We start from the raw sequence: 27,904 nt of genomic DNA on the forward strand, positions 1-27,904 counted from the left end.
TTTTTAGAATCCACTGTTTATAGAATAATTCTTCAAGTTGTATTTCCACAAATTTCAAATAATGCAAGTCTTTTCAAACTGTGAAAGGTGAGGGCAGTATGTGACAATTAGTGTTGTCTCAGCGTGGCAGATGGGGAAAGTAGGAATATGAGAAGTCCATTGGTTTTTTTTCAAGATCCCACTGGGAATTACAAGACAAATGAGAATAGTGACATAATGCTTTGACAGCTTCTCACTTCTTCTTCTTTTTTTTTTTTTTTTTGATAAAAAGCTAGCTTCAGCCATTGGTGGGTTGCACTCTGACCTGGGAAAGCTTTGCAAACTCTTCCAGATCCCTGGAGAGCAGAGATTCTCATTGTATACTAAGCTAGAGATTCTGACTCAAATACGTCCCTAATGTTTTCCATCTAAGAAAAACATTTGGCAATGTATTATAGATTTTATCTAGTTTTAGCTCACTGACAAATTTTGTCTTCTTACTGCAAACAAAAATTTTCACTTAGTTTCTAGGTCCCATTTGCTTTGACCTAATGTTAGGGATACATTATTTTCTGTGTAGCATAAATCCACTTGGACTTAGGGACACTTTCATTTGCTGATGCAACTCATTTAAGTTTTCTTTGGAGCAATTAGAACATTTAGGACTACCTAAAGTGCTGGTAGTTTCTTTGAAAATAATGTGAAAAATGATGGGAAATGGAAAATTTATTAAGTCAATGTCAAACTTGGATCTGGGTCTTTGGCACGGTGAGGAAATTATTGAAACTTATTTGGCTAACCTCTGAGAGATCCAGCTTCTGCAACAGGACATCAGGCTTCGTCAATAATAGTGCCTACCCTGGCATAGTAAGTCTGCCTAAAGTGTGGCAAGTCCACAAAAATAGAATTCTCCATTATGTACATATCCAAAAGTCTAGGACAAGGAGAATTCGTAGTCTGGAGCCTCTGTAACTCAGAGGAATGTGAGATTTCTGTTTACTAAAATTAATAACACATATCCTGTAGGTTATAAACTGTTGATGAGTGTTTTCCTTTTGGAATGTTTATTTAATATGATCATTTTAGCACGTTTACTCTGGTACAAGTGGCAATTTTATTTCTTAATCTGCTTCTACATTGGAACTCTAAGGATTACCATGAATTTGGTTGAGAAGCTCCTTTGTGATAAACTCTGGTAAATGTTCTCAACCAAAGGGCTTAGGTCAAGGTTGTTTATACTATCTGTTAGATATCTATTGATGCCTGATAGATCAATAGACCACAATAATTATTTTCTTGAAATCTCTGATCTCTGACCTGGGGGCAGAAAAAATTCCCTTTAGAAGACAGGAAAAAACAACTTAGAATCTATGTATATAGTTCTTCAAATATTTATATTTTTGTCTAATGTACAAAGCCCCCAAGTACAATAATCTATGGGTATGTTATTAATAAATAAATGTATATATTGGGGTTCTATGCCCAGGAAGTTTTACTGACAGGAGTTAGTGATCAAAGAAGTTCAGAGACTCTCTAAAACTACTGATATGTACCAACATCACACTGCCTTTTAGAGTAAAATCAACATGGAGGAATAATGTTGAATAAACGCATTACAAGTAAAGTTGTAATAAAGTAAGAAGTAAATATTAGGAGAGAGAACTTCCTTTTCTTCCTAACACAATGATACCTTATTTCCTTTTTGACTGCTGAATCTCATTGCTATCTATGCTTTTGGAAACAAAGTTCTCCACCTGGGCTGAGAAAAGTCACTTTTGAGAAAGGAAATGGCTATAGACTGAATGTGTCCCCTCCCAAGTTCATATGTTGAACGCTAACCCCCAATGTGACGGTATTAGGAGGTGGGGCTTTTGGGAGGTGGTTAGGTCATGAGGGTGGAACTCTTTTGAATGGAATTAATATAAAAGAGGCCTTGGAAAACTCCCTTGCCCTTTCTGCCAGGTGAGGGCACAAGAAGAAGATGGCCATCTATGCGCCAGGAAGCAGGACCTCACCAGACACTGAATCTGCTGCCAGTGCCTTGATGTTAGATTTCCCAGTACCCATAATGTGAGAAATATGCATATATTTCTGTTGTTTATAAGTCATGAAGTCTATGGCATTCTGTTACAGCAGCTCGAACAGAGACTTGATTTCAAACCTGCCTCTTGATTGCATTGTGATCTTGAGACAGCATTTTCACAATTGCTAAAGAGGGGCTGACTAGATTACTGATTCTGTTCCAGAATGGTAGATGGGTGTCAGAATTACCAGAGTGGGGGGCCTCACCTCTCTTCTTGGAGAGGAACCAAAAGGGTAAACAACTCTACTGGGTAGATGGTTTCATTCTGCTTCTAAAAAATACCTCAACAGAATCTTAACTATTAGTAAATATGATAGACCATTTTATGCTTTCCTCAAGCTATTTTCAAATTGCTTTGAACATTTTTTTATTTTTAGAATTGTTCATTTGTTTGTTTTGGTTTACTCCTCTCTCAATTATTTCTTTTCCATTTTCTGTTGTTGACTCTAGTTTTCTATACTGGAATTTTTGGCAGAGAGACAGGAAATAAAAGATACTAGGAGAATGGAAAGAGGAAATAGTGATGCCTCCAGAAATATTTTTCTATGTAATGGATTCAGGTTTTCTTTTGTCATGATTTTAGAGGGTTAAAATATTTTAAATTTCTATTTAAAAAATCAACAAGGATACCTCACCAATAAAAATGATAAAAATAATTACATTTAAGTTTATATTGACTTAAAAAAGAATAGAATCTCTAATGGTAAAATAAATTTTAGATATACTCATAGTTAAAACTTTAGGTGGAAATAATTTTCTTTCTCTTATTCTTCATTTCCTTTTATTCTTTCAGTCTTCCCTTCATCCTTTTATTCTCCTATCATTTATTCTGTACAGTGTAAAATTCCAGTATATTATTAATTAAAGGAATCCACCATTACAACATGGAATTACAGTAATGTAATTTCTCTGCTCAGATTTAGAGTATATTATGACTATTTGGATTGCTTGAAAATTGTGTTTATTTCAATTCATACTAGCTATTTTATAGATCTTTATATTGAGATTAGGACCCCCAAAAATCAACCTTTTGCTAATTCTGAATTATAAGACTTCCTTCTGAGAAACAAACAAAAAATTCAAATATTTGATTTTACCTTTATGTAAATTCACTGCCACAATCTCCATAAAGAATGCCAGATGTGATTATCCTGTAGTTTATAACAATTATTAATAACATAAAATAATATGCTACGGTAACAATAAAATCAAAAGCAATTTTGGAAAGTGGCGGAATTGTATACTGAAGCACATATACATGGAGATGATTTAAAAGTCAGACCAAACAGGAACACAACTATTTTCTATGTTAATATAAACTATTGACTATACCCTTTCAACCGTATTATTAATAAATGTCATATATTGTGACAAGACCCAAAAGATTATGAGTATCAACAGGCTTGAATGTTTTTGTAAAAAGCTATTTTACAGATTGACTTAGATTTTGTCCTTAAAGGTATCCTGCTGACACACACACACACACACACACACACACACACAACTAGATTGAAGGACAACGACTTGGAGCTGATGGGCCCTAGAGAAACACACTGTCCCCTAATATTCCCCAATAAAATTTATAAAAAAATAAAGTGAGCTTAAGAAGGTCACATATTTCAAGGTCAATATACAAAAATCAATTGTATTTCTGTATACTGCAACGAACAATTAATAATTAAAATAAGAAAGTACCATTTGCAACATGATCAGAAAATATGAAGTACTTAGAGATAGACTTAACAATATGTGTATAAAACTTATACAATGAATGCAATAAAACATTGCCAAGGGAAATTAAAAACCTAAATAAGTAGAGAGATATACCCTGCTTATGGAGCTGAAGACTTAATATTGTCAGAATGTCAGTTCTTTCCATACTAATCTATAGATTCAACACAAAACCAATTGAACGACTAGCAGAATGTTTTGAAAACTGATAAGTTGATTTTAAAATTTATATGAAACACAAAGAACCTAAAGTTACCAAGAATATTTTGAAAAGAAAATAAAAGGCAATGTTAGAGGATTTGCACTACCTGATTTTAAGACTTAAGTATAAATATACAGTAACCAATACAGGGTGATACTGATTTAAGGATAGACATATAGACAAATGGAACACAATACAAGTTCCAGAAATAGGTCCACACTACCTACTCAGTTGATTTTTGATAAAAATTCCAATGTAAGTCAATGGGTAGGATGATCTTTTTCAATCAATGATGCTGGATAATCATATGAAAAAATATTATCCTCAACCCTTACCTTACACCTACACCTTACACATACATTAATGACACAATTGAAAAAAAACCACAATGGATTTTATGAATAAACATTTTACAAAATATATGGAAGTGATAAAATTGGGAAACAGGCTCAGTGTTCAAATTTTGATATTACTGAATATTCTCTGACCAAAGCAAATCATCAGAACTCTTAATCTCTGAAAATCAGATGTACATCTCTACAAAGAGGTGGGGAGGAAATTGCTGCTTAGAGAATGCTCCTTGGTTTAGAATACGTACATAGTGTAATAACGTACCCAGTGCTGTTTTATTGGATCAAATTATATGAGAGAATTTCATAAGAAGACACTTCAGATATTATCAATAATAACATTTATTTGAATGGTATCATGAAAGACTAATTTATATAGAATAATTATTAGTATCATTTCATATAATGTTATTAGTATTGACATGTTATTAATCAAAACAATAAAAATATTTAACTCAATAATGATAGTTATTATTGGATTGTTTTATAATATTGGGTTATTTGTGAGGATATATATTCATTTTCAGGGAACCTAGTGGAACCTTAAAAAATGCTTATTTTTGTGAACAGGCATTTTGCTAACATTAGTAGTAAAAGAACATATAATTCCGTGTTTCCCCGAAAATAAGACCTAGCTGGACAATCAGCTCTAATGTGTCTTTTGGAGCAAAAATTAATATAAGACCCGGTCTTATTTTACTATAATATAAGACGGGTCTTATCTAACATAATATGATATAAAACCGGGTCTTATATTAATTTTTGCTCCAAAAGATGCATTAGAGCTGATTGTCCAGCTAGGTCTTATTTTCGGGGAAACACGGTTTTCATAGTCTCTTTCTGATAAAACATAAGCCAAAAATCTCTTTGCAAATGTTTCAAACAAGAAAAACAATAGGAAAAAGTGAAACACTTACTTTTCTGACTGAAACATAAAAAGCTAAAGAAAGACAAGTCAGAAGAAGAAAGTAAAAAATACAGGCCTTGAGAAAAGGAAAACTAAATTGTAGGAGATGGAACATCACAATTTGTTTGCATACATTAAGCTATACAGGAAGTGACGGTCTGCAAACTTCACCTGAAAGTGAAGGTCGAACATACTGCTGGCGGAGGAAACAAAGCAGATGGTGAAGGGCAGTGGAGATTTGTAGCAAGAGCTTCATTTGGATGAATTCCATTTTTTTTTTGTGGGACCCCCCCCATTACTAAAAGAAACTTGGTGGTGATTAAAGAAAGCTGGTGCCTGCACTGCTTCCCTAATCTTGAATTGGAGACTTGTGGGGTTCTACCCTAGTTTCCCCCTCACGTTCATTATTGGCTTGGGCTTCTTGGACACTATTAAACACCTGGCCAATGGCTGGCCAGGGTCTGGACAGATGGTCAGAGATGAGTATAGAAACAAAGAGGAAGCATTTAGAAAATTCTTACAGTACATAGTTTGATGGGGTAATTTTATGTCTGTTGAATCTAATGATAAAACACTTTGGTTTCTATTCTTTATGTCTTGTGGGTTGTTTTTTTCCAATTTCATTTTTCTACTAACCTGTTTTCATTCTATTTTAAAAAGTTATCTGTCCAGATGAGATTGAAAATAAGCTGGTCAACATAAGTAGTTTAGGAAACTCTACGCTAAACAGATGTATAAAATATCTAGAGACAATGATTTCTTCAGTATTTCAACAAGTGATACGTTAGTTCCCCTGTGTTTAATTGGAGAGAAAGGTAAAACACTTGTGAAGTTTTTAATCAGCCTCTGAATTAAATGACTGTTGATATTTGCACATTTCTTGATATTTATTATTGATATGGGTGATCAACATAGAAAGTATTATTACTGTCTCAAGTTGGAAACTGGAAAAAAACAACCTTTAAACAAAATGGGAGTATTTTTGCTTCTGGAATTTCATGCAAAATGAGTGGTTGACATCTGGCCCCAAGACTGTAGACCATCAATGATGCAAGAACATTGAAAACTGAAATATTGAAAAAAACCCAAAAGAACAAAAAACACAAAGGATAGACGGTGGCAGGAAATAGAACAGTCAGTTTTGTTATTTAAGTGTAAAATATGATTTTTATAAAGTAAATCTTTTTATCTAGCGAGCTTTTGGAAAATGGTTAGCATTTCTTAGGAGGATGATATGCTCTAAAATCTGAAAATTGGAGATCTTTAGAAGCATCTATTTTCTTTAGTTCTCTAAATTCATGTTATCTCTTCTCTATCTTAATGGTGTCACTTGTTATTTATTATCACGACCAATGGTCGAATTATAATAAAGCAGACCTCAGTTTTTAAAAGTGTCTCACCAAATGCAAAAACATAACTCAAAATCTTTTGATTTTTTTTCTAATCTTGTCACTAAATCCCCTATCATATATACATATTAAAAGTCCTTTATCAATAGTGATTATAATTATCTAACAGGTTTCTGGTATTGTAGTGTATATTTCAATTAAAAAAACACACCTGTTTCTGCCTCTTTTTCCCTTAGTACTCTACTGAATAAAATGTTAAAAATAAGATGTCTAGATCTTTGCAGCTGGGATAATATCACTGACTAATTTAATAAGATTTACTATTCTTAGTAAAAATTATAATCCCTCTTCAAGGCCTGTTGGAGTCTGGACTCATCCCACTTTTCCTGTCTCCTCTCCTTCCAAACACAAACTCCATACTCCAGCTGGCTGGGCTGGCCACACAATTGCATCACTGGGCCTTGTGCATCCCCACTGTCCTAACTTTGCCAACATAATTTTTCTTGCCTAAAAATGTCTCAGATCTTCCTTCCCAGTTTTTCAAGGCTTTCTTTTCCCCCGGATCCTCTCTGGACCACTCAGCTCAGGTGACCTCTCTCAGCTAAATGTCTCGCGTCTCCTGTATCTTATCACTTAGCTATTATACTTATCTTGCTCAGCAGGCTGGAAGCATTCTTAGGAGATGTGTTCTCAAGGTCTAGAACAAGAAAATCCTGAGACAACTAAATAAGAGAGGCAGAAAAAGTAGCACATATCAACATCACTTGTTCCCAGGCCTTTTCCCCTTTATCTTTGGCCCTCAACTTTAGCCTTCCCTTTAGTGGAGGGAAGAGGAAGTGGGAGAGAGAGAGGGTAAAGGAGGAATTGGATGGGCTGGCATTTGGCAAGACTTGGATTAACCTGGAGGAGGGATGATACATTCCACTGAGGGAGAGCTAAAGATTGTATCCTTACTAAACATTTATGTCTATCTTCAGCAATATATGATAGTGATTTTTCACTGTCCCTTGGGCTGTTTCTAGGATGACAAAATCACAAATTAGGTAATGTTTGTTCGTGTCATTCTCCCATGTCCCTCTCTGAATATCACACCTGAGATCTTTTCCGTTTCTCTAAGGCATTCCATCCTCTGTCACCTGACTGTCTAGAGTCACTACTAGAAGGTGGTTTACCCATGTACCACCAAATATCCCCCATGTCACAGAGATTAGGATTCCTGTTACAAGGGTGCTTGAAAATACTTGGTGGACTGTTCCAAGATTAAGTTTAGCCTTGGGAGATGAAGAGAGAGATGTAGAGCTATAGAGAAATTTATATATAAAACAAGAACCTCATCCAAATAAATATCTACTCATTGAATATAAGTTGTAGAACATTCATCTTCTCCTTGCCTAGTCTCTATCTCTTTTTCTCTTTCTATTCTTTATGCATATGTAATTATTTTCACTTCTTTAAAATGTTCTTGTCTATAGTTGATTAGATAATGAGTGGGTTGATTAATGGCAACATATCAAACTATATGATACAACAGGGCATCTTTGAATGCTTGCTCAATAAACTTTTCATATGCATATCATTTCGCTCTTGACTATAAGCTCTCTGAGCGTAGTGTCTTGAACAGTGTTATAAGCCTAGCATACTATTTGATAAAAATAGATATTCAGAAATACTTCTCGTTACATTTAAAATAAAATATGACCTTTTGCTAGCCATTTGATGTCATGATAATTTTTCTGAAGCCTTAGGAATTTGTTATGCAGTAGAAACTTGGTAGTACATATTGAAATTATATGCATGCGGAGGAAGAATAAATGGGAAACTTTGTGACATTAACCAGCCATCCTCAAACTTTAGTGTGGACAAGTACTCCCTGAAGAATATATTATATTTAAGATTCTTGGGCCTAAAGATTCCAATTGAGGAGGACTGGCGGCATCCAGGAATCTGATGTTTTAAACAAATATTCTAGAAAATTATGAGGCATATTTTTAAACATTGCATTAAAAGGGTGTGACTTTATTTTCAATTAAAAAGGCCATTTTTCTTTCAATCAAACAATTATTGGGTGTCCTTTATGTGCAAGACATTCAAAGGTAAACCAGATATGGATTTTATTATATAATAGGGGACATAAGCCTCAATGATGATAATCAATGACAGGCAGGGATAAAACCTCATGAAAACTTCAAATACAGTATTGAGAGTTCCAGGAAAAAGGGCTGATTTCAGAGTAGTGGAGATCATGGAAGGCTTCAAAGAAGAGGTAAATGTGGAAATTTGAAGACAGTATGAAAGGAAATTTTAGAAAAGGTAACAGTACTAGCAAAGCCACTAAGGTAGAAAGTTCGGGATGTGGAGAGTGTGCATTCTCGTGAGGAGTCTCAGGGCAGCTGGAAATGAGGTGAGTAGCTTGGCTGACTGGGTGAGGCTGGAGATTGTATAGACATATCTTTAGTTAGGTGAGATTCCCAAGATAAAATTTAAGGACAGACAAAAAAAGAAAAATCCAAACATCAATGCCATGTAACTTATTTAAATCTTGGGAGGGTATTCAGTGAGATTAAGATTAAATAGTAAATATTATTTCTTAATTATATTAAAAAGGATATCAGTGAGTACTTTGATACAAACATGTAACTATGTGCTCTATTTCTATGTGGTCTATGACACTAACTTTTATTATTTGAGAAAACAAAATAAACTGTCAAATTGGAAGATTAAGGCCAAAGTTAAATCCACTAAAATAAAAATCACAGCACTGTGTCTACCTAAGCTATTTCTAAAATATAAATCCATAGACTTGATCAGATATTTATATTTTTGCTATCTATATCACTTATGTAGACACTTAAAGAAATACAAATAAAGCTGAATTCTAGAGAATCTCAAAAACATTGTGAGATATTCCTCTGCTTTCCTTCCTGTTAAACACAAAACAAAACAAAACAAAACCCCAAAATCCCTAAGGGTTACATGATTTCACTAAAGAAAACAAAAAGGAGGTAAACTGAAGTCATGGGAAATGGTAGGAAAAGAGCAAGAGGCTGGAAACCTACCACAGATGGAGCAAAGATCTTCCAGATGTGGAATTCTTTCTATGGATCAGTGCTGTTAGCTTGGCTCCCTTAGGTTCCACCAGGAAAAAATAAAATGCAACTATGGCTTCTTTCTATCTGTAATTTAACTACATCTACTTTCCTGAAATTTTACACTTTGTTTTCTTTAAGAAAATGTCCTGATATCTGTAATTTGCAGTTATTTTTAAAAGCTGGCTTACACTTTAGATGGGAGTGCTTTTGGAATGCCTGAAGATATTTGTATGTGTGCTGGAATATCTCCATTTGGAAAGACATTTCTCACATCTCTTTGTCACAGTCGTCTTGTCCGCATCACAGAAAGTCCAGGATGTTTCCTGCATGTGAGGATGAGGAGGTCCCTGCTCTGTTTATATTCTGCTGTCACGGACCATCTGGGAAATGGCTCCTGATTAGCTGCAGAATGATGAGTGCCATCTCAGAACCAGGGTCACAAGTTGGAGTTAGACCTAGATGACTTTTTTTTAAAGCCCCCCAAATTTGGTGCTCAGAAATATTACAAAACAATGAAAGTTTGTGTGATATAATAAATAAGCCAGCTTCTCACTATACTAGTCATAAAATAAGAAAAGCCTATGTCCCCTTTTGGTCACCTGACTGATCTTTGATTTGCATAGATGAAAACTACTGTTTTCATCATCATTGAAGGTGGAATGCAGCCATTAGTGGTCTTAGGGAAAAAAAAATCACGAAAATGTCCCCACACCCCTGACACGTGTGATTTTTTTTTTATTTAAAAAAATGCGAAATCATAGAATACAGGAAGTCTAGCGGAATTCTGATATTCTTTTCTCTTAAAGATAGTTTATGTTTAAAAAATGCATCGACTGTTTCAGCCCCTGCTTGTTTGTTTATATTCTCCCCCTTTTTGGTTTTATATCATTAGCAATTATTATTTAACATCTTACTAATGGTATTTAGTGGAATGAGGGAACGTGAATGTAGTCTATTGAAAATATCAGTGTTGAGGGCAGTAGCACTTTACTTATACAAATTACAGTGCAAATTGAAAATCGAGTGGCATGTTCAGGAGGAAGTCAAGTGATTTTAGAAAGATAATTTATGTAGTTGAGGGAAAAAGAAAATCCATGAGTCTCATAATTATAAGAGATGATGGTATGGATGCGGACGAGTGCATCTGAAAGAGGTGGGACAGTGTACTCTGGGCTACAGGTAATTATGAAGTAGGCTAAAAAGGCTGTATAACTGTGAAAAAGTATAATTTTATTGAGCAGTCACTATATACTTAGTCCTTGCTAGGTCTTGGGGAGTAGAACAAACCAAATAGCAAACCAAAATTTGTCATGGTTCTTCATTGAGGCTGCTTATAACATATTTTGGGGGACAGGAGAGAAACAGAGAATGATGTAAAACATCACGTAAAATTCAGTCATAGACTATGTTTGACATTAATGGCATAGTCAATGGAAATTTGGAGAAGTATGTCTAATCATCTGAGTTCAAGGAATTCATTTATATTAGGTCCAATGAAAAGCCTGAGGTGTGACGATACAAAGGCATTTTGCTCATGTGAGAGCTGGAGCTGACACCTAGGGAGTCATCAGCTGACAGCTGGGACAGGAGCAGCTACTTCCTCCATCTTTCTCTAGTTTGCATTATCTCTGGCTCCTCTGTCTTGGCCCAACTGCTCTATTCTCCTGCTCCTCTTTGCAGAATGGCTCCTTCTGTTACTTTACCTCACAGTGTATGTGAACTTTTAGCTGATGCACCTGCTGCAGGTTTACTGAGTCTCTCTGGCTCATAATTTAAGTGAGAGAGTGAGAGAGAGGGAGAGACGGAGACAGGGAAAGAGGGAAAGAGGGAGAGAGGGAGAGAGGAAGAGAAAGAGAGAGAGCACTGGTTAGCCAATGTATTCTCTAGCTTTGAGTCAATTCAGTCCAATTGGCTCCAGCCACAGGTTAGGATACGGCATCACAGGGCACAGCGGCTGAAGATAAGATGAGCAATGAAAATGAAACCTGTCTGATTCAAAGGGGGAGTTCATCGCAGAGTATAGCAATTGGAGGAGGCTTTGTGCAAAAAAGTAGCACTCAGGCAAATCCTTAAAGAAAGTGTGACTTGGACATAAAAGATAACAGAAGAGGATTTTGGGGAGAGTAAATTCCAGGAGCAAAGGCACAAGGACAGAAATATGTAGGCACATAAATTATATGAATTACTACAGTTTTACTAATTTTGGTCATACTTTTATTAGAACACTTGAAAGTAGGAGAAATGGTAATGTTAGGCACGAAAAGGCAGAGGAAGCATCAGCTTTGGAGCAAGAGAGTCATTACAGAGTAGCTTAGTGAGTATTAAAGATAATGTAGAGGAAACATTAGCTCTTTTCTTAGAGACTACATGGTAGATACACAGTAAATAACAGCTATTGATAATATATTTAGTGGTGGTATTTTTTCTTTTGAAAACTTGAATAAATTCCAAAGGAGAGAAATGAAGTATGGCATTTTTCTTTTGAAAACTTGAAGGAATTCCAAAGGAGAGAAATGAAGTAATCAAAACAATGGCTAAAGAAGAAAGGATAAAAGTTAACATAGTGCAGTATGTAATATATACTATGATCAATTTTTTTGAAGGTTTTACATTAAAAATGTATTAAATAAGTTTTTTTTTGACTGTGGTATTTCCGTTCAATCTAATTATTATTCAATGCTGAAAAGAAATGAGCTATCTTTCAATGCTGAAAAGATATGGAGGAATTTAAATGTATATTGTAAGAGAAAGAAACCAGTCTGAAAGCCTACATGCCGACATGCATTAGAATATTGCACAGACTAGTTTCCCTGCCCTAAATATCCACTGTGCTTCCTTTGATTCCTGAGTCCTTTTCCCCCAATCCCTGGCAACCGCTGATCTTTTTACTTTCTCCATAGTTTTGCCTTTAAACAAATGTCACATATTTTGAACTGTATTTTCCACTCAGTTTTTCTGTGAGTATAAAACTTCTCTAAAAATAGTCTATTGATTAAATAACCTCCTTTTATGTGCACAGTGCTGTGCTAAGTGACTTTTAAAAAAATGCTTGCAAGACTATTGGGAGGCAAGGCTGAGGCAAATAAAACACTCCATGGACGATGACAATCCATATATGATCAAGTATGAAAATGACTAGTACGGGCTATATCTGTTGTAGATGTATCACTTCAAACAGTATGAAATTAATATGAGCAGAAGTTGTCTTTGAAGAATTCACGGTGAAGGTGAGACCCAAATGAGACCTTGAGGGATAGGGGAGTTAATTTCTGGAAGGGAAGCTCGAGGATCAAAGGTCAAGTTATGCAGAAGCAAATTCAGGAGAAAAGTGAGGTTGCTACCATGGCAACAGCGGAAGGTACATGTTAGAGAGGGATGGGAGATAAGGTTGAAAAGGAAAGGTAAGGTCAGATTATGGAAATTTTTGTTTGTCAGCCTAAGGAATCTTGGCATTTAACCATTTAATATAGCATAGTTGGTTAAGAGCATTCATTCTAGCCTGAATTGCTTGCTTTGAATCCTGCCTTGGCCACACTCTGACTGGGTATTTTAGAAAACCTCTCTGAGTTTCTGGTTCTTCATCTCTATAATGTAGAAACAGTAACACCTACTTTGTAGGGTTTCTAGAGGATTAAATGAGTTCACATCTATAAAGTGCTTAGAAAAATGCAGGCACAGAGTAGATGCTTGCTATTATCCACTCAAACATTGATTTGACAAATATTAAATCAAAAACCTTCTAAGAGACTGGCATTACATGGGTGCCGGGAGAATGTCAGCCTTTCAGGAAATCATAGTACAGCAGGGAAAACATCTGGATAAATATATCCAAGAAGACCATAGACTGAAAAAGGTAGGTAAATTAAACAAGTGTTGAACTGTACAGTTGTCCTTCATTTATCTACTTTCTTAAATCCATAGGAAAGAATTGATTTAACATTTATATTAAGAAGACATTTATAATGTTAGCAGCTGGGAGTCCCTGGAGTGTTTTCTGGGAAATCTCAATGGTTAGAAAAATTTAAAAATAAACAAAACCTCATTTTGGTGGGCAAGTGAGGGTTTTTGGAGACCATTTTGCTTAAACATCACTTGTGGAATTCTATGCGATCTTTCCTACCTGATTCAGTACTCAGGACACAATAGCTTCTTAAATCCATGATCCAGTCTCTGCATTAGCCAGACTGGTTTCCGCATAGCCTGCACACAACAAGATGTGCACTGGCCTTTTCTTGGGCATCAGTTAATTTGTTATGGTTGCTAATAACTGTTTTGGATTTCCACTTAGCTAAAAACAATATCTCTAAATTATATCTTATTTCTGCAATGGAAATGTTAATGGATTGATCTGGAAGAGATATTGATCTCAAACTCATGCCTATAAAAATCTAAATAAAAGTCCTTCAAATTAGTGCAGGCTCTGAGTAGGTCACCTCATCCTCAGAAAGGTCAAATCAGTACCTTGCTATATGTACCTTTCCAAAATAAATGTATCTCTTCAAAGAAATTAAAATCTATGTACAATTATCTTATTGGTACATGTATGTGTATATATTCACATTATTAATAAAAGTAACTGAACTGCAAACTGTACACTGGGAACTCTATAAAGGTAAATATTTGAAGGCATCTAGGAAATGATCAGATATGACTTTCAAACTAAATAAAAGTTCTTGGATTGCTTTGTAAATACAACTCATAGAAGGGGCCTTTTCATAAGTTGTCTTTCTTTAGGGAAGATTGAAAATGAAGTTTGGGCTGGCCCAGGGGCTCAGATGGTTGGAGCGCTGAGCTCCTAACGCTGAGGTCACAGGTTCTATTCCCACATGGGCCAGTGAGCTGTGCCCTCTACAGATAAGGTTGTGAACAACGGCTCTCCCTGGAGCTGGGCTGCTATAAGCAGTCGGAGGTTGGCGTGAGTTGGCGTGAGCTGCCGTGAGCTGCTGTGTGCTGCCCTGGGTGAACGCAAGGCTCATAATACCAGCATGGGCCAGGGAGCTGTGTCCTACACAACTAGACTGAGAAACAACGGCTTGAACTGGAGTGGGGGTGGGGGAGGCGGAAGAAGAAGAAAAGAAAATGAAAAATTTACCCAGGAGAAGGATTGCTGGGTCATATGGTAATTCTGTTCTTAATGTTTTGGGGAACCTCCACACTGCCTTCCATAGCGGCTGCACCAATCTGCATTCCCACCAACAGTGTATGAGGGTTCCTTTTTCTCCCCAGCCTCTCCAACACTTGTTATTATTTGTCTTATTGATGATAGCCCATTTATTCGTAAAGATATATGTGCTCTGATGTTCATTGCAGCTTTATTTACGGTGGCCAAGACATGGAAACAACCAAAGTGTCCTTCGATAGATGACTGGATAAAGAAGATGTGGTATATATATGCAATGGAATACTATTCTGCCATAAGAAAAGATGAAATAGTGCCATTTGTAACAATATGGATGGATCTTGAGATTATTATGCTAAGTGAAATGAATAACACAGAAAAAGTGGAGAACCCTGTGATTTCACTGGTATGTGGGCTGTCAAACTGAAAATAACAAAGGAACAAGACAACCTAAAAAAACTCATAGACACAGATAATATCAGAGGGTTATCAGAGGGTAAGGGGGGTGGTGATAGAAGAGGGAAAGGAGGTCCAATACATAGTGATGGAAGGAGAACTGACTCTGGGTGGTAAACACACAATGTGATATATAGATGATATATTACAGAATTTTACACTTGAAACCTATGTAATTTTACTAACCATTGTCACCCCAATAAATTTTAATTAAAAAAAAAAAAGAAACATTTATTTTTCTACTGATAAAAGGTCAATGTCAATTAAAATACTGAAATGCAAACTGCCACATTAGCCTGTACTGGTATTTCGTTGGCACCTCTCATACTGCTGGTAGTCAAAGGATAAGGGGGGAGGTGGATAAAATGTGCACAAGACTTTTTGGAGGAAGAAAATTCTAGTTTTGTCAAATATTGTGAAAAGTTATGGTCATTGTAAGACTGGAGATAAACGAAGTGCCTGCATAAGCTCTTTGGTATATCTAATAAATGGACTGGTTCAAAACTATCTCTCGAGCATTTTGAGGAAGACTGCAGTCACAGCTGCCCCAGAGCTCCATTCCGCCCACTGCTGCTTCTGTCTCACCGCGGTTCAACCTCACTAAGGAACAAGTCAGTCAGGAAACCGCGACGCAGCCATGGCTTTTAAAAATACCGGAAAGACACCCGTGGAACCAGAGGTGACCATTCACCGAGTTAGAATTACTCTAACCAGCTGCAATGTAAAATCCCTGGATAAGGTGCGTGCTGACTTGATCAGAGGCACAGAGGAAAAGAATCTCAAAGTGAAAGGACTAGTTCAGATGCCTACGGAGACTCTGGGAATCACCACAAGAAAAACTCCCTGTGGGGAAGGTTCCAATGCTTAGGATCGGTTTCAGACGAGGATCCACAAGCGACTCATTGATTTAGGAGTCCTTAGGAGACTGTTAAGCATATTATTCTACCAGTATCGAGCCGGAAGTCGAGGTTGAAGTGACCATTGCAGATGCTTAAATCAACCTTTTAAATAAATTGACTGTCAGTTGCTAAAACTAAACAAAAACTACCTCTTGAGCATACGCTTTGTGCAAGATACTATACTGGGTATGGGTGACAAAGACGAAATGGGAGGTTTATACTTTTAAGGAACTCACAGCCTAATATGAAAGATAATTCATGAACAGAAATACTTTGATAAATCACTAAATGGCATAAAGATACAGCCATCATTGGCTATGGAGACCTGGGAAGATCACTCCAAGTGTAAGAGGTAAGATTTGAATTGGAACTTGTTAAAAGAGAAATTATCATATACCCCTGTTGCTTGAAATATAATTGAGAAGAAAAGGAAATGTGTTTCATTTATTCTGGTGATATATATATAATAGACTTGGTTTACGTACTTGGTAATAAATAAAATACCAATAGAACACTAAGAAACATATTTAGAAAATTATCTGTATTGAAAAATATACTATGAATTCAAGATCTTTGCCACTTAAGAATAGCTTACTTTTATTTTTCATGAATTCCTTGATACCTGAAAGCTAATATGTTTCCTCTCAACAGCCCAGTCAACCACAGCCAACTTTTCATGGATTAGTTTACATTAGGTTTCAGAAAAAATGAGAGGTTATGTGCGGGCATACCCTAAATTCCTTCCTCATAAAAAAAAGCAGGCGAGCAGAGACCATATACTAAGAAAAGTGAAGCAAGTGAGTATTCATAAGCCATTAGTATAAAAACAATGAAATTCATTTTCTGAGAGTGAAAGGGAATAAAGAATTTGGAATGCTGGCCAAAGCTCAGGCTGGCCAGATAAAGACAATTTTCAGATCCCGTGGAACCCTGTAAAACAGCTGGGGGTCTTTGCAGTTATTGCTTTACTTATTCCAAGTAAAGTGCTTTCTAAGCAAGTGCTTTACTTAGAATAAGATCCTAAGCAAGTGCTTTACTTAGAATAAAATTCTACATTTAGCTTTGGGAGTATTATGCATATAGAGTAAAGCATTTTCTGACTTTTAAGAGATCTTATTTATTCATTCATTTACCCAAACGCCAAGCACCTATATTAATTCCAGGCATTGGGAAGACAGAGTTAAATGAAACAACATTCTGTCTTTCCGGTGCTTACAGTCTAGTGGGTGAGATGGCACTAAAACCGACCTGATTTATACTAAAATGTAGACATAAAATAGGGCAGTCTTTCAATGGAGAACTCGGAAATAGGGCAGTCTTATTTTTGTTTTTTTCATCAAATCTCTTTGGATCTGTAGATATTGGAACATGGCTTAGAGTGAAATAGATTGCATGGGTAGTTCTCTGAATAGAAGTAATGATGACCAGACTGGTAAAAGGGGAATATCTTTGCATTGCAGTTCTCTCTCTCCTCTCCTCTCCTCTCCTCTCCTCTCCTCTCCTCTCCTCTCCTCTCCTCTCCTCTCCTCTCCTCTCCTCTCCTCTCCTCTCCTCTCCTCTCCTCTCCTCTCCTCTCCTCTCCTCTCCTCTCTCTTTCTTTTTTTCTTTCTTTCTTTTTTTCATCTGTATTTCCCTTCTCAGTGATCAAAGGCAGCCAAGAAAATTAATACCAAAAGGCACCATGTCTGGGCTTTGTTATTTAGTATGTTTACAAGGCGCTTGGAATGAAATTATGAAAACCCTGGTTTTTCCCCCCTCACACATTTGTCACAAAGAAGTGTTTGATTTTTATGTTCTGCCTTACCAACTATAACACAAAGTTTGGAGAGACTACCAATCTGTTATATGCTTCTGAAAGCTATCTTTCACAAATGTTTCAGGCTATAATCATTCACTATCTGGATTTTTAACATTTCTGGCCAACCAAATAACCCCGAGGCAGGAGAGAAAACATTCTAAGAAAAATGACCAAGAAATGCAACCAAAGTTAGAATCCAAAGTCATCTTTCTCAATGGTGCCCTTTATACATGTGTATGGGATAGAACTCCGAAGAACACCATTAATTAATTACCTGGTTGAGTTATTTGGCAGCTATGGAAGTAATAGGAGTAATGGAGGGAGGTGGGGGGCAGTTAAAGTTTTAGAACCCTGTTAACTCTAAATCATTAAGATCAAGCCAAAGAATCTTTGCATTTAAAATTTATTCATTACCATGAATTTACAGAACACCCACTATGTGCTAATAGCTGTTCTAATTACAGGGCACACAAAGACAATATTATTGGCCTAGAAAAGCTCACTGCCCAGAGAAGGGGACACACAGTGAAGCAAAATAATAGGATTGAAATAGAAAACACAAAGTTTTCTAGGAGCACAGAATAATCAGTGATTAAATCTGCTTAGGAAATAATTCATTAAGGAGGCAGTATTGTTGGATCTAATAAAATAAGTAGAATTTTCAAACAGAGGGGGAAAAATTTTGTCACTTTTGGCTAATGATAATTGTCTATTTTCCATGTAGTCTCATAAAATTTGCGAAATGTTCTGTGATTGAATTTTAGAAAGAGAGATTTCAGAGTATTCCATATTACTGCTTTTCAAATATGCTCAGTGTCCCATTTTAGTGGCTAAAATGCTGTGCTAATTTTCTTAAGTTTCATGCTTCCATGCAATAAAGAACACAGAGAACACATTCTAAAGCATAAAGGTAAATATTTTTCTCCCCCACCTGACTGGATGCAATGAAACTGAATTCATTTAGGATGAAGAGAAACATGGTCCGTTTCTCTCTCCCTATCTCCCTCCCTCTCCCTCTCCCTCTCCCTCTCCCTCTCCCTCTCCCTCTCCCTCTCCCTCTCCCTCTCCCTCTCCCTCTCCCTCTCCCTCTCCCTCTCCCTCTCCCTCTCCCTCTCCCTCTCCCTCTCCCTCTCTCCCTCTAGCTCTATATCTACCCATCATCTATAGTTTTTAAAAGGCAGTTGCATGATCTAGGCAGAGGTAGAAAAACATACAGTAGGAGGTGTTCTGTAGCTGAATGTAATGGCTGAAGTATAACAAAAAACTTACAAACATACACAAAAAGAAAGAAGAGAAAATATTGGTAGGTATATCAGTGAGTATTCTCGCAGAAAACAGATGCCACATTGGGTAAATGGAGGGAAATTTAGTCACAGAACTATTTATAAAAATGTAGGGAAACCATGAGTGCAAGATGAGAGAACAGTTGTCAGAATGGAAACTTGTGTGGAAAGGGTCATCTAAGAAAAGCTGGCAGAGACATCTAAGAAAAGCTGACAGGAGGACCCACTGGCCCCCCTGCCCTCGGTCTCTTGCCAGAGCTCTTCTTTGGTGGAATGGGGAAGACATTTGAAAGTAGGGCAGCCTATTAATTTTTCCAACATCAATCAGCCTCCAGGGTACAGAGTCAGAGAGAAGTACGGTGGAGAGTGGACCTGAGGGGCAAAATAGACATATTCAGTACAATAACTGATACTGCATCCAGATTTCAAATGGCCAGGTATGTCAAGCAGAAAAGCTTGACCTCTTCTTGTGAGATAAGAAAATGCCGAAGCAGGAATTTATTTGATCAGGCCGTGCTTTTCAAAGATAACTCTGGGATAGTGTAGAGAGTGGACTGATGTAATGACAGGTCCAGGAAGGGAAACCAGTCTGGACACAGTTACGAAAGTCCAGTGGAAAATGGAGGGCTGCATTAAAGCAGTGGCAAGGAGAATGGACAAAGGATGATTAGAAGGCAGTGTTGACAGGATTGTGTGCAAGAAGTGAGGAAGTCGTATTACCTTGGGGACTTGGGCTACAAGGAATCATAGGAAGGTAGGACACAGGGTTTACATTTTTCAGGGACTAATCTTGGTGAAAATCAAAGATTATCTGTTCACAAGAGAGTATTTCCATCCAATAGAGATAAAAATTTCTAACAGAAGGTTAAATATGATCAACTCTGCCTATATTTTAATAACTTCCATCTGAATTAACTCACTCGGAAGCTTTTGGAGAAAGCGTTTTCTTCCACATGGACAGCTGCTTAGCTGTTAATTGGTGCCCTGAGGAAGTTTTTAAGAACTTTTGGAGCAGACATGGAAAGCGGTAACACAGCTAGCTTCTATTTGGCTTTTACCCATGGTTATAAGCATAACTCATTATCATAAAATACAGCTACCATTTTTTAGGACCCACTGTGGGCCAAGCGTTGTTGCCTTACCAAGGCAGCATGAGATAGAAATGAGAAAATGAGGAGGTTAAGTAACTTGCTCAAGTCCACACGGATAGGAAGCCAATGTGCTGGAGAATATACCAGTGACACGGGACTCACTTGTTAGGGACAAACAGACTCTGGTAGCATAATAAAAGTTAAATGAAAATATTACGTGTTGGATATATTGATATTTATGTGGCTAATCCTGATTTAAAAACAAACAAACAAACAAATAAATTGTTTCAGATCCTGAGAATGTACATACGGAGTTTCTTGAAAACAATTATTTTTTCATTTGATTATTTTCCTGGGAAGCTTTCTGAATAAGCTGGGTCAAGCTATTCTCATTGAGAAGAGGAGAAGGAGGATACTAACCTAGTGAATATTCTCAACTAGAGTTTGAAGTCCTGCAGGGCAAGGACCATGACTTATGCATATAATTGTTTCCTTGATAAAACCTAAGACTGCGATATTATATTATATATTATATTATACCCAGTCTTATAGTACAATAAGACCGGATATTATATTAATTATATTATATTATATTGTATCTCAGTCTTATAGTAAAATAAGACCAGGCATTATATTAATTTTTGTTCCGAAAGATGCATTAGAGCTGAGGGTCTGGCTAGATCTTACTTTCGGGGAAACACATATGATGCCTAGTACATGTTGCTGCTCAGTAAGTATTTGTGGGATGAATGAACCAATGGGAGGCTGTTTCAAAATTCTTTCCCCTTGGAGTTTTTTTGTCATCACAAGGTGGGAGAAAAGCAGCAGAACTGATTCCACTAGGCTGCAAATATATAGCAACATGGATCAGAACAGAAGAGGGCCACTTAAAGGACACATAGGGACAACCACACAACTGCAATTCAAGAATTATTAATGGAATGTACCCAAAATGATTTTGTTTAGAGCTTCACAAAGCCCGGTGGAGTTGGTTCCAGTTGGCTTGGATGAGAGGTCACACAGATTAAAAATAGGCTTTCTTAATAAGGAACAATAAGCTACATTCATTTAGCAAGACAGAAAAAAAAAAGACAGGCCTTAGGGGCGGGTATGAAGCTTAATCCTATTTAAGAGCTCAATTAACCCCCAGAAGATTGAGTGGGTCCTCTGACTTCACTGCCAATCCTCTGTCTAGCAGAGCTTAAAAATAAAGATTCATAACGATAGGAATAAAGAGATATGCATTTGTATATAAAACACTCAAATATTTTAAATAGGGCATAATAAAGTTTAGAAATATAAGAATTAGATTGCTTAGACTGTTATGGTCTTTTCAACTTTTGGAATAAATCATATTCTCTTTTGAATTGTCAAATCTGATACCATTATTAATAAAATATTCAAACATAAGCCTTTGTCTTCACATATAAATTTGCTGATTAAAAAAATATATGTATCATTTCTTTATTGTATTTATATTATCAAACAAAATTGTATTTCCTCCTAAACAAATTAGCACATTCTCAAGAAATCGAAATCAAAATCCATTGTGGAGTAAATTCGAATTATTCTAATGTTTTAATATATAGAAGCCAGGTTCTGCTCAAATCAGTCCATCCTGGGTTAAGCACCTGAGATGGGGCAGCTGGGGGCCTGGGACCTGGGTAGGTCATATAGCGGGGGGTGCCAAAATTATGTATATAAGTGGACACTTTGATCAACGTTCCTCAAGCAGTAGTTCGCTGTAATCAGAAGTGTCTGGACACTGATGGTAACCACTTTGAGCACTTCTTGTAACTGCAGAAGTCAAATGTATTCATCTTTTGTTATCAGTATATATTGAGTATTACAATTTTAACACAGTTTTTTCCTTTCTTAAAATGCGCATACATTTTTTTGGGCACCCTCTGTATATCAATTAGTGGATTCTATGTTTCACAGACCATCTTGTGAAATCTCTTTGAATGAAATTTAGCAACACTTTGCATTTGTACACCAGAAGTATAGACATGACCCAAAGAATTCATTAAATAAAAATGACAATTCCATGTTTTTTTGTTTTTGTTTTTTGTTTTGTTCTTGAGGAGGAAAACTTCCAGAATAATTATAAAAAGTAGTGGTTACATTATATTTATCATATCTATTTAATTAGTTCTTTGTTGTAATAGAAATATCTTTAAAATATTTGCGCTTGATAAAATGACGTATCAAACTGCAGTCATTTAAGTGGCAGAGGGTGAAGATAACTCTTTGCTTCTCTATCCCCTCAAGCAATGGCTTTTCCATCCCTTTATCCCCTTTCCCACCAGCCAAGAATTCAAATGCTAATTTTCTCCATGGGGTATGAATTTGCTGAGATTCTAGAACTATATGACAATTTTGCTCTGTTACATACTTTGCTTAAATTACAGCTAATCTTGGGAATTATAGAGAATGTCACAACCCAAGATAAAGCATGACTTTGGTTAAATTCCTTTTCCTTTGTGATGCAAATACTCACTTAACCATTTATTCCTTATCCTAACTAGATAGCTAACACAATCTATTTAAGATATTAGAGACCAGGAATTATAATTTACATTTGTTTAATACTTGCGACTAATCCATGTAATACCACTGCGTTGTTAAATTGAACAGTTTTCCTCTTGAACTGACACATGATATCAGTTCAATATTTTCCTTGTATTCTGAAGGGTTATCTTTCAACATATTAGAGTGAAGACATCAAACACAGCCTAACGTGAGAGAAAAGTTTAGCCACGGAAGGATACAAAACCACAGAAACTTTTCCGTGAAAACTAGTGGCAAAAATAAGATCACTGAACTAGAAAGAGAACATTTCCTGTATAAAAATCATGTCAGACAAACTCTAATGCTTTAAAGTCACTTGAAGTCTTGACATCTTTTACATGACACTATACATATTTAATGTGACACTTGAAATCACAAATGTCTAAAAATTAAGTGATGTGTTTCAAATTTGGTAGCATACCTTTAATCTGTTTTTTAGAAAACGATTGTTACTACACAGAAAATATGAGACAATGTTGAGGAAGATCAACAGATTTTTTAAAAAGCAGATAATCCCATCAATTCAATTCTAATTTTTCATGTTTCCATGTTTCTCATCAGCCCTTATCCATTTTTCTCTAATACGGTTAGTTATAATAATAGCATAGAGCATAGAAAAATGTTATAATTTTTTCCAATACAATTATTCATATTGCTTTACAATTATACTTTTGATAGTATAGCATCAGCTTTAAATAAGTACAACTTTTTCTATGACTACTAAATAAGCCACTCAAAATTAACATTAATCTTGATAATCATTAACAACCAATTGCCAAAGACCACTCTCCAGTACACAGAACAACATCTAATACTTTTCTTCAAAAAAAAAAGGGGTTGCAGTTGCAATTTGTAGTAAGGCTACAAGAAGCACACATCTTATCCCAACATGATATAATGCTATATTAGAAAACCACATATTTTTCCTTACATTTTGAGCAACACAATTTATTTTTCAGTAATTCAACAATATTTGCCCAGAGATTAATGAGATTTATATGTTTTAGATATTTAATGAAATGTCTACATGAAGTTGAAATTTTATTCTAAAATAGATAGGATGGAAAACACAACCAAATGTCAACTTACCAGCCTTTTCCTTCTCTGAAATACCTGGAATAGCCTGAAAAGGAAAACAAAAGTCACAAAATTGTGGTATTATTAGAAAGAAACATCAAATAACATTATTAGGAGTAAAATGAAGTACCGTAAATGGAGCAAAATTAAATAGAACTTGGCCGTAGACATGTTAGAGGGCATAAGATCTGAACAGATATTTTCCCAAAGAAGACTTTTAAATGGGCAACAGGTACATGAAAAGATGCTCAGTATCACTAATCATGAGGGAAATGCAAATCAAAACCACAATGAAATATCACCTCACACCTGTTAAAAAGGCTATGATAAAAAAGACAAGAAATAGCCAGGGTTGGTGAGGATGTGGAGAAAAGGGACCCTTGTGCACTGTTGGTGGGAATGTAAATTGGTGCAGCTACTATAGAAAACAGTATGGAGGTTCCTCAAAATTAAAAAAAAAAATCTTAAAAAACAAATTTAACTCAAAAAAATTTTAAACAATTGAAAAATACAATCTACCATATGATCCAGCAATCCCACTTCTGGGTATTTATGTGAAGGAAATGAAAAGAGGGTATCTAAGAGATGTCTGCATTCCCATAGTCACATGTTCAGTGCAGCATTATTTACAGTAGCCAAGATATGAATGTGAGACACACACACACACACACACACACACACACACACACACATTGAGGGCATTATACTAAATTACTAAATGAAACAACAGCTAAGATGTGAATGTGATATATATTTATATATATACATATATACATACATACATACATATCTATATCTATATCTATATCTATATATATCTATATCTTGAGGGCATTGTGCTAAGTGAAATAAGCCAGACAGAGAAGGACAAATACTGCATGCTATTTATATATGGAATCTAAAAAAAAAGGAAAGAAAATAAAGTGACTCTCACAGAATCAGAGAGTGCAAAAGTGAAAAGTGGTTACCAGGGGTTGGAGAAATAGGGAGAAGTTGGTAAAAGGGTACAAACTTTCAGCTATAAGATGAATAAGATCTGAGGATCTAACGTAAAACATGGTGACTATAGCTCGCAACATTGTCATATATAGTTGATATTTGCTAAGAGAGTAGAACTTAAATGTTCTCACCAAAAAAAGTAAATATGTGAGGTGACATATGTATTAATTAAATAGATATGAAGGATTATTTCACAATGTATACATATCTTAAATTACCATAATGTACACTTTAAATATCTTACAATTTTATTTGTCAATTATACCTCAACAAAGCTCAAAAGAAAATGAGAGTTGTGAAGCTATCAGTAAAGTTACTAGATCCAGCTATGATAATTGTAAATAATCAAGTAATTGTTTTCTTCTCTGAAGACAGACTCATATTACCCTTAAAAGATATTGGCAATAAATGTGACTAAAACAGTCTTTGAATTGGGGTAGAATTTTTGTAGCTCAATTTCTTTGTCATATTTTGGACGTCAGAAAAAGTAAATTGTTTGGTCAGTCTCTGGCATTTCAAATTTCTGCCCTGTCCCTTAAAGGGCTTAGATTGCTCCTTTATAAAACAGGGAAATCACTCCTACCTCACAGAGCTGCTGAGAGGTCTAATGGTAGTAGCCTCTATAAAGCATACAAGGGCCTCAGGAAAAGGGAGCTGCTCTTCTTACCTGTTACTATGGGCATTGGGTCAGTGTCGAAATCTCTCTGACATGAGAGGTTTAGAAGTTCAATTCCCAGCAACTATTAACTATCACTATCATTATTAAAAAAAATAGAGTTTAGAATGAGATGTTTACAAAAGACTTCAAAGTAGAAATGTCTACGTAGTTCTACTTTTTGTAGATACTGTAAAACAAATTTAGGAAGCTGAACTTCTGGTTCCCATTCCCTTTAGTTATTTATGTACAAGATACAGTTAGCATGAGGATATTACTTTGTACCAGAAACCTTTTATAAATCTCTCTGACCCCGCTGGGATTTGATACCTTCTGTCCCACAGTCACTGACCACACAAGACATCCACAAGTGATGCTTCTCCCCCACTTCAGGGGAAAAGGTCCATAGGGTTGGGGTAGAAAAATAAGCTCAAATGCACAACTGGTTTTGTTGTTGTTGTTGTTGTTGTGTGTGTGGTGTGTAAGAGAGAGAGAGAGAGAGAGAGAGAGAGAGAGAGAGAGAGAGACTCAAGTACATCTCTGTTATAGGTCAGCATTAATCTTTTCATTTCCAGAAATATCAAATATGAAGACATCTAAATCTTTGTGAGGTATTTATTACTGCTGAGATCCTCATCTTTGGAATTTACAGGATTTGGAAATTGATGCAGTTTTTCAAATAAATGTCTTTTTATGGATAAAAAATATAGGGGGTTTTGTTTTGGCAAGAATGATCTATAGTGATAGTGTATTTTGACATAATCTCGATCTATGTTTAGTTGTTCACTTCTTCTCTGGGTGTGTCAACTCTACATGTTGACAAAGATGCAACCTTGAAGAGACTATCAGGTGATTCAATGGCAGAGGGAAGTGTCCTCCCAGAGAGCAGGCATCAGAGGGACTGAGTAGGCTTCAAGCATCTTCCTCAGCCTTCTTTCATTTATAGCAGTGTCATCTGATTTTTCCTTCCCTTCTAGAAGAACTCTGATTCTATACTTCAGGAAAGCTATTTTCACCCTTTATGAGAAAGTTATCCTGAAGTTTTGGTGGTATATGTTTACTTTTTATGTATGTTTTTTTTTTCTTTTTTGGAAAGGATTTAGAAATGGAATTAAATCCATACTATGTGTTATATTTTAAGCCTAGCCCCTGGATTTTTCTCCGTGACTAGAGACCAGAACTTTTAAATTAGTTTTTCTCTCTTGTGACAGCACATAAACAACAAAATAAAACAGAAACCTTTTCATTGAAAGATTGTAAAGATTGGTGATAGGCAACTGCAGGATGTTCATGGAGATAGTTCCTCAGTACACGAATAGCTAGCACTGACTAGGTTCTTAGTGTGTAAAAGGCTCCAAACAACATAGTTTTAAGCTTTTACCTGCACTAACTCACTCAATCCTTAGAACAAACACATGAAGTCCTTGAAAGTAAAGTAGTGTTTGTGAGGTCACAGTCTGTAATGGAAGATAGGACACAACCACTAGAATGCTGGCCTCTGAGGTCACTAACACTAACTTAGAGTATTTTGAAATGAAGGAGGACAAAGGTTTGGAGAGGTCCCATGACAAAATGTTGACGTAGAACCCCAAATATCTATGCAGGAATATCTGTTTTAGACATTTAGAAATTACCTAAGTAAGCTCTCTTCTTATAGTGAAGGCATTGAAGACAAATGGAATGCCTTGCCCCAAACCACAAGTTGACCAGAGAGAGGCCTTTTTCATATTTTATTCTATTTGATTACAAAGTATGCAACTGAACATGTATAAGTAAATGTTTAATAAAAATGTTAATCAATGAGCTGCACTATTAAGCAAAAATATTTTAGCCTCCATATAGCCAATGTCAATTCCTTTAAATTGCAACACGTTCTGCATGATTCTTGAAGCAACCAAGCCTCACTTCATTAAATAACTACAATGACTATAGTGTGATGTGGAGCAAGGAAAGTCCAAGTTTAATGGAATTTTATAACTTCTTTTGAAAAGTGAACCAAGGTATAATTAAGATGCCCCTCAGCTGATTCATCTTTGAAATTGAGGGAGAACTGCCTCTTTGAATACGGTTTATGAATAATTGATTATATTTGTGAGATTTCCCAGGGATGAAAGGTATTACATTTAAAAAATGCTGACCGTTTTCAATTAATTAAAGCTATTTATTGATTCTTATTGCATGCCTTCATATTATCCTTCATACAAAAGCCTTTAGTAAAGTTTTATTCTTTGTGGAATTCACATTTCGACTGAAGAAAATACATGAA

General features: G+C 35.8%; 1 protein-coding gene and 1 pseudogene across 2 annotated transcripts in view; one reads left to right on the plus strand and one right to left on the minus strand.

Annotated features, from left to right (window-relative positions):
- Positions 1–27,904, minus strand: part of DLC1 (DLC1 Rho GTPase activating protein) — a 392,372-nt gene that overhangs the window by 176,241 nt on the left and 188,227 nt on the right. For both annotated transcript variants that reach the window (XM_074329717.1, XM_074329716.1), the window contains exon 5: positions 23,997–24,030. In XM_074329717.1, the coding sequence (XP_074185818.1) occupies positions 23,997–24,030 (34 nt within the window). The remainder of the gene's footprint in view (positions 1–23,996; positions 24,031–27,904) is intronic.
- LOC109436987 (small ribosomal subunit protein uS10) lies at positions 15,903–16,260 on the plus strand (annotated as a pseudogene).

Source organism: Rhinolophus sinicus, linkage group LG04 (genome assembly GCF_036562045.2).
Source record: "Rhinolophus sinicus isolate RSC01 linkage group LG04, ASM3656204v1, whole genome shotgun sequence".
NCBI lineage: Eukaryota > Metazoa > Chordata > Mammalia > Chiroptera > Rhinolophidae > Rhinolophus > Rhinolophus sinicus.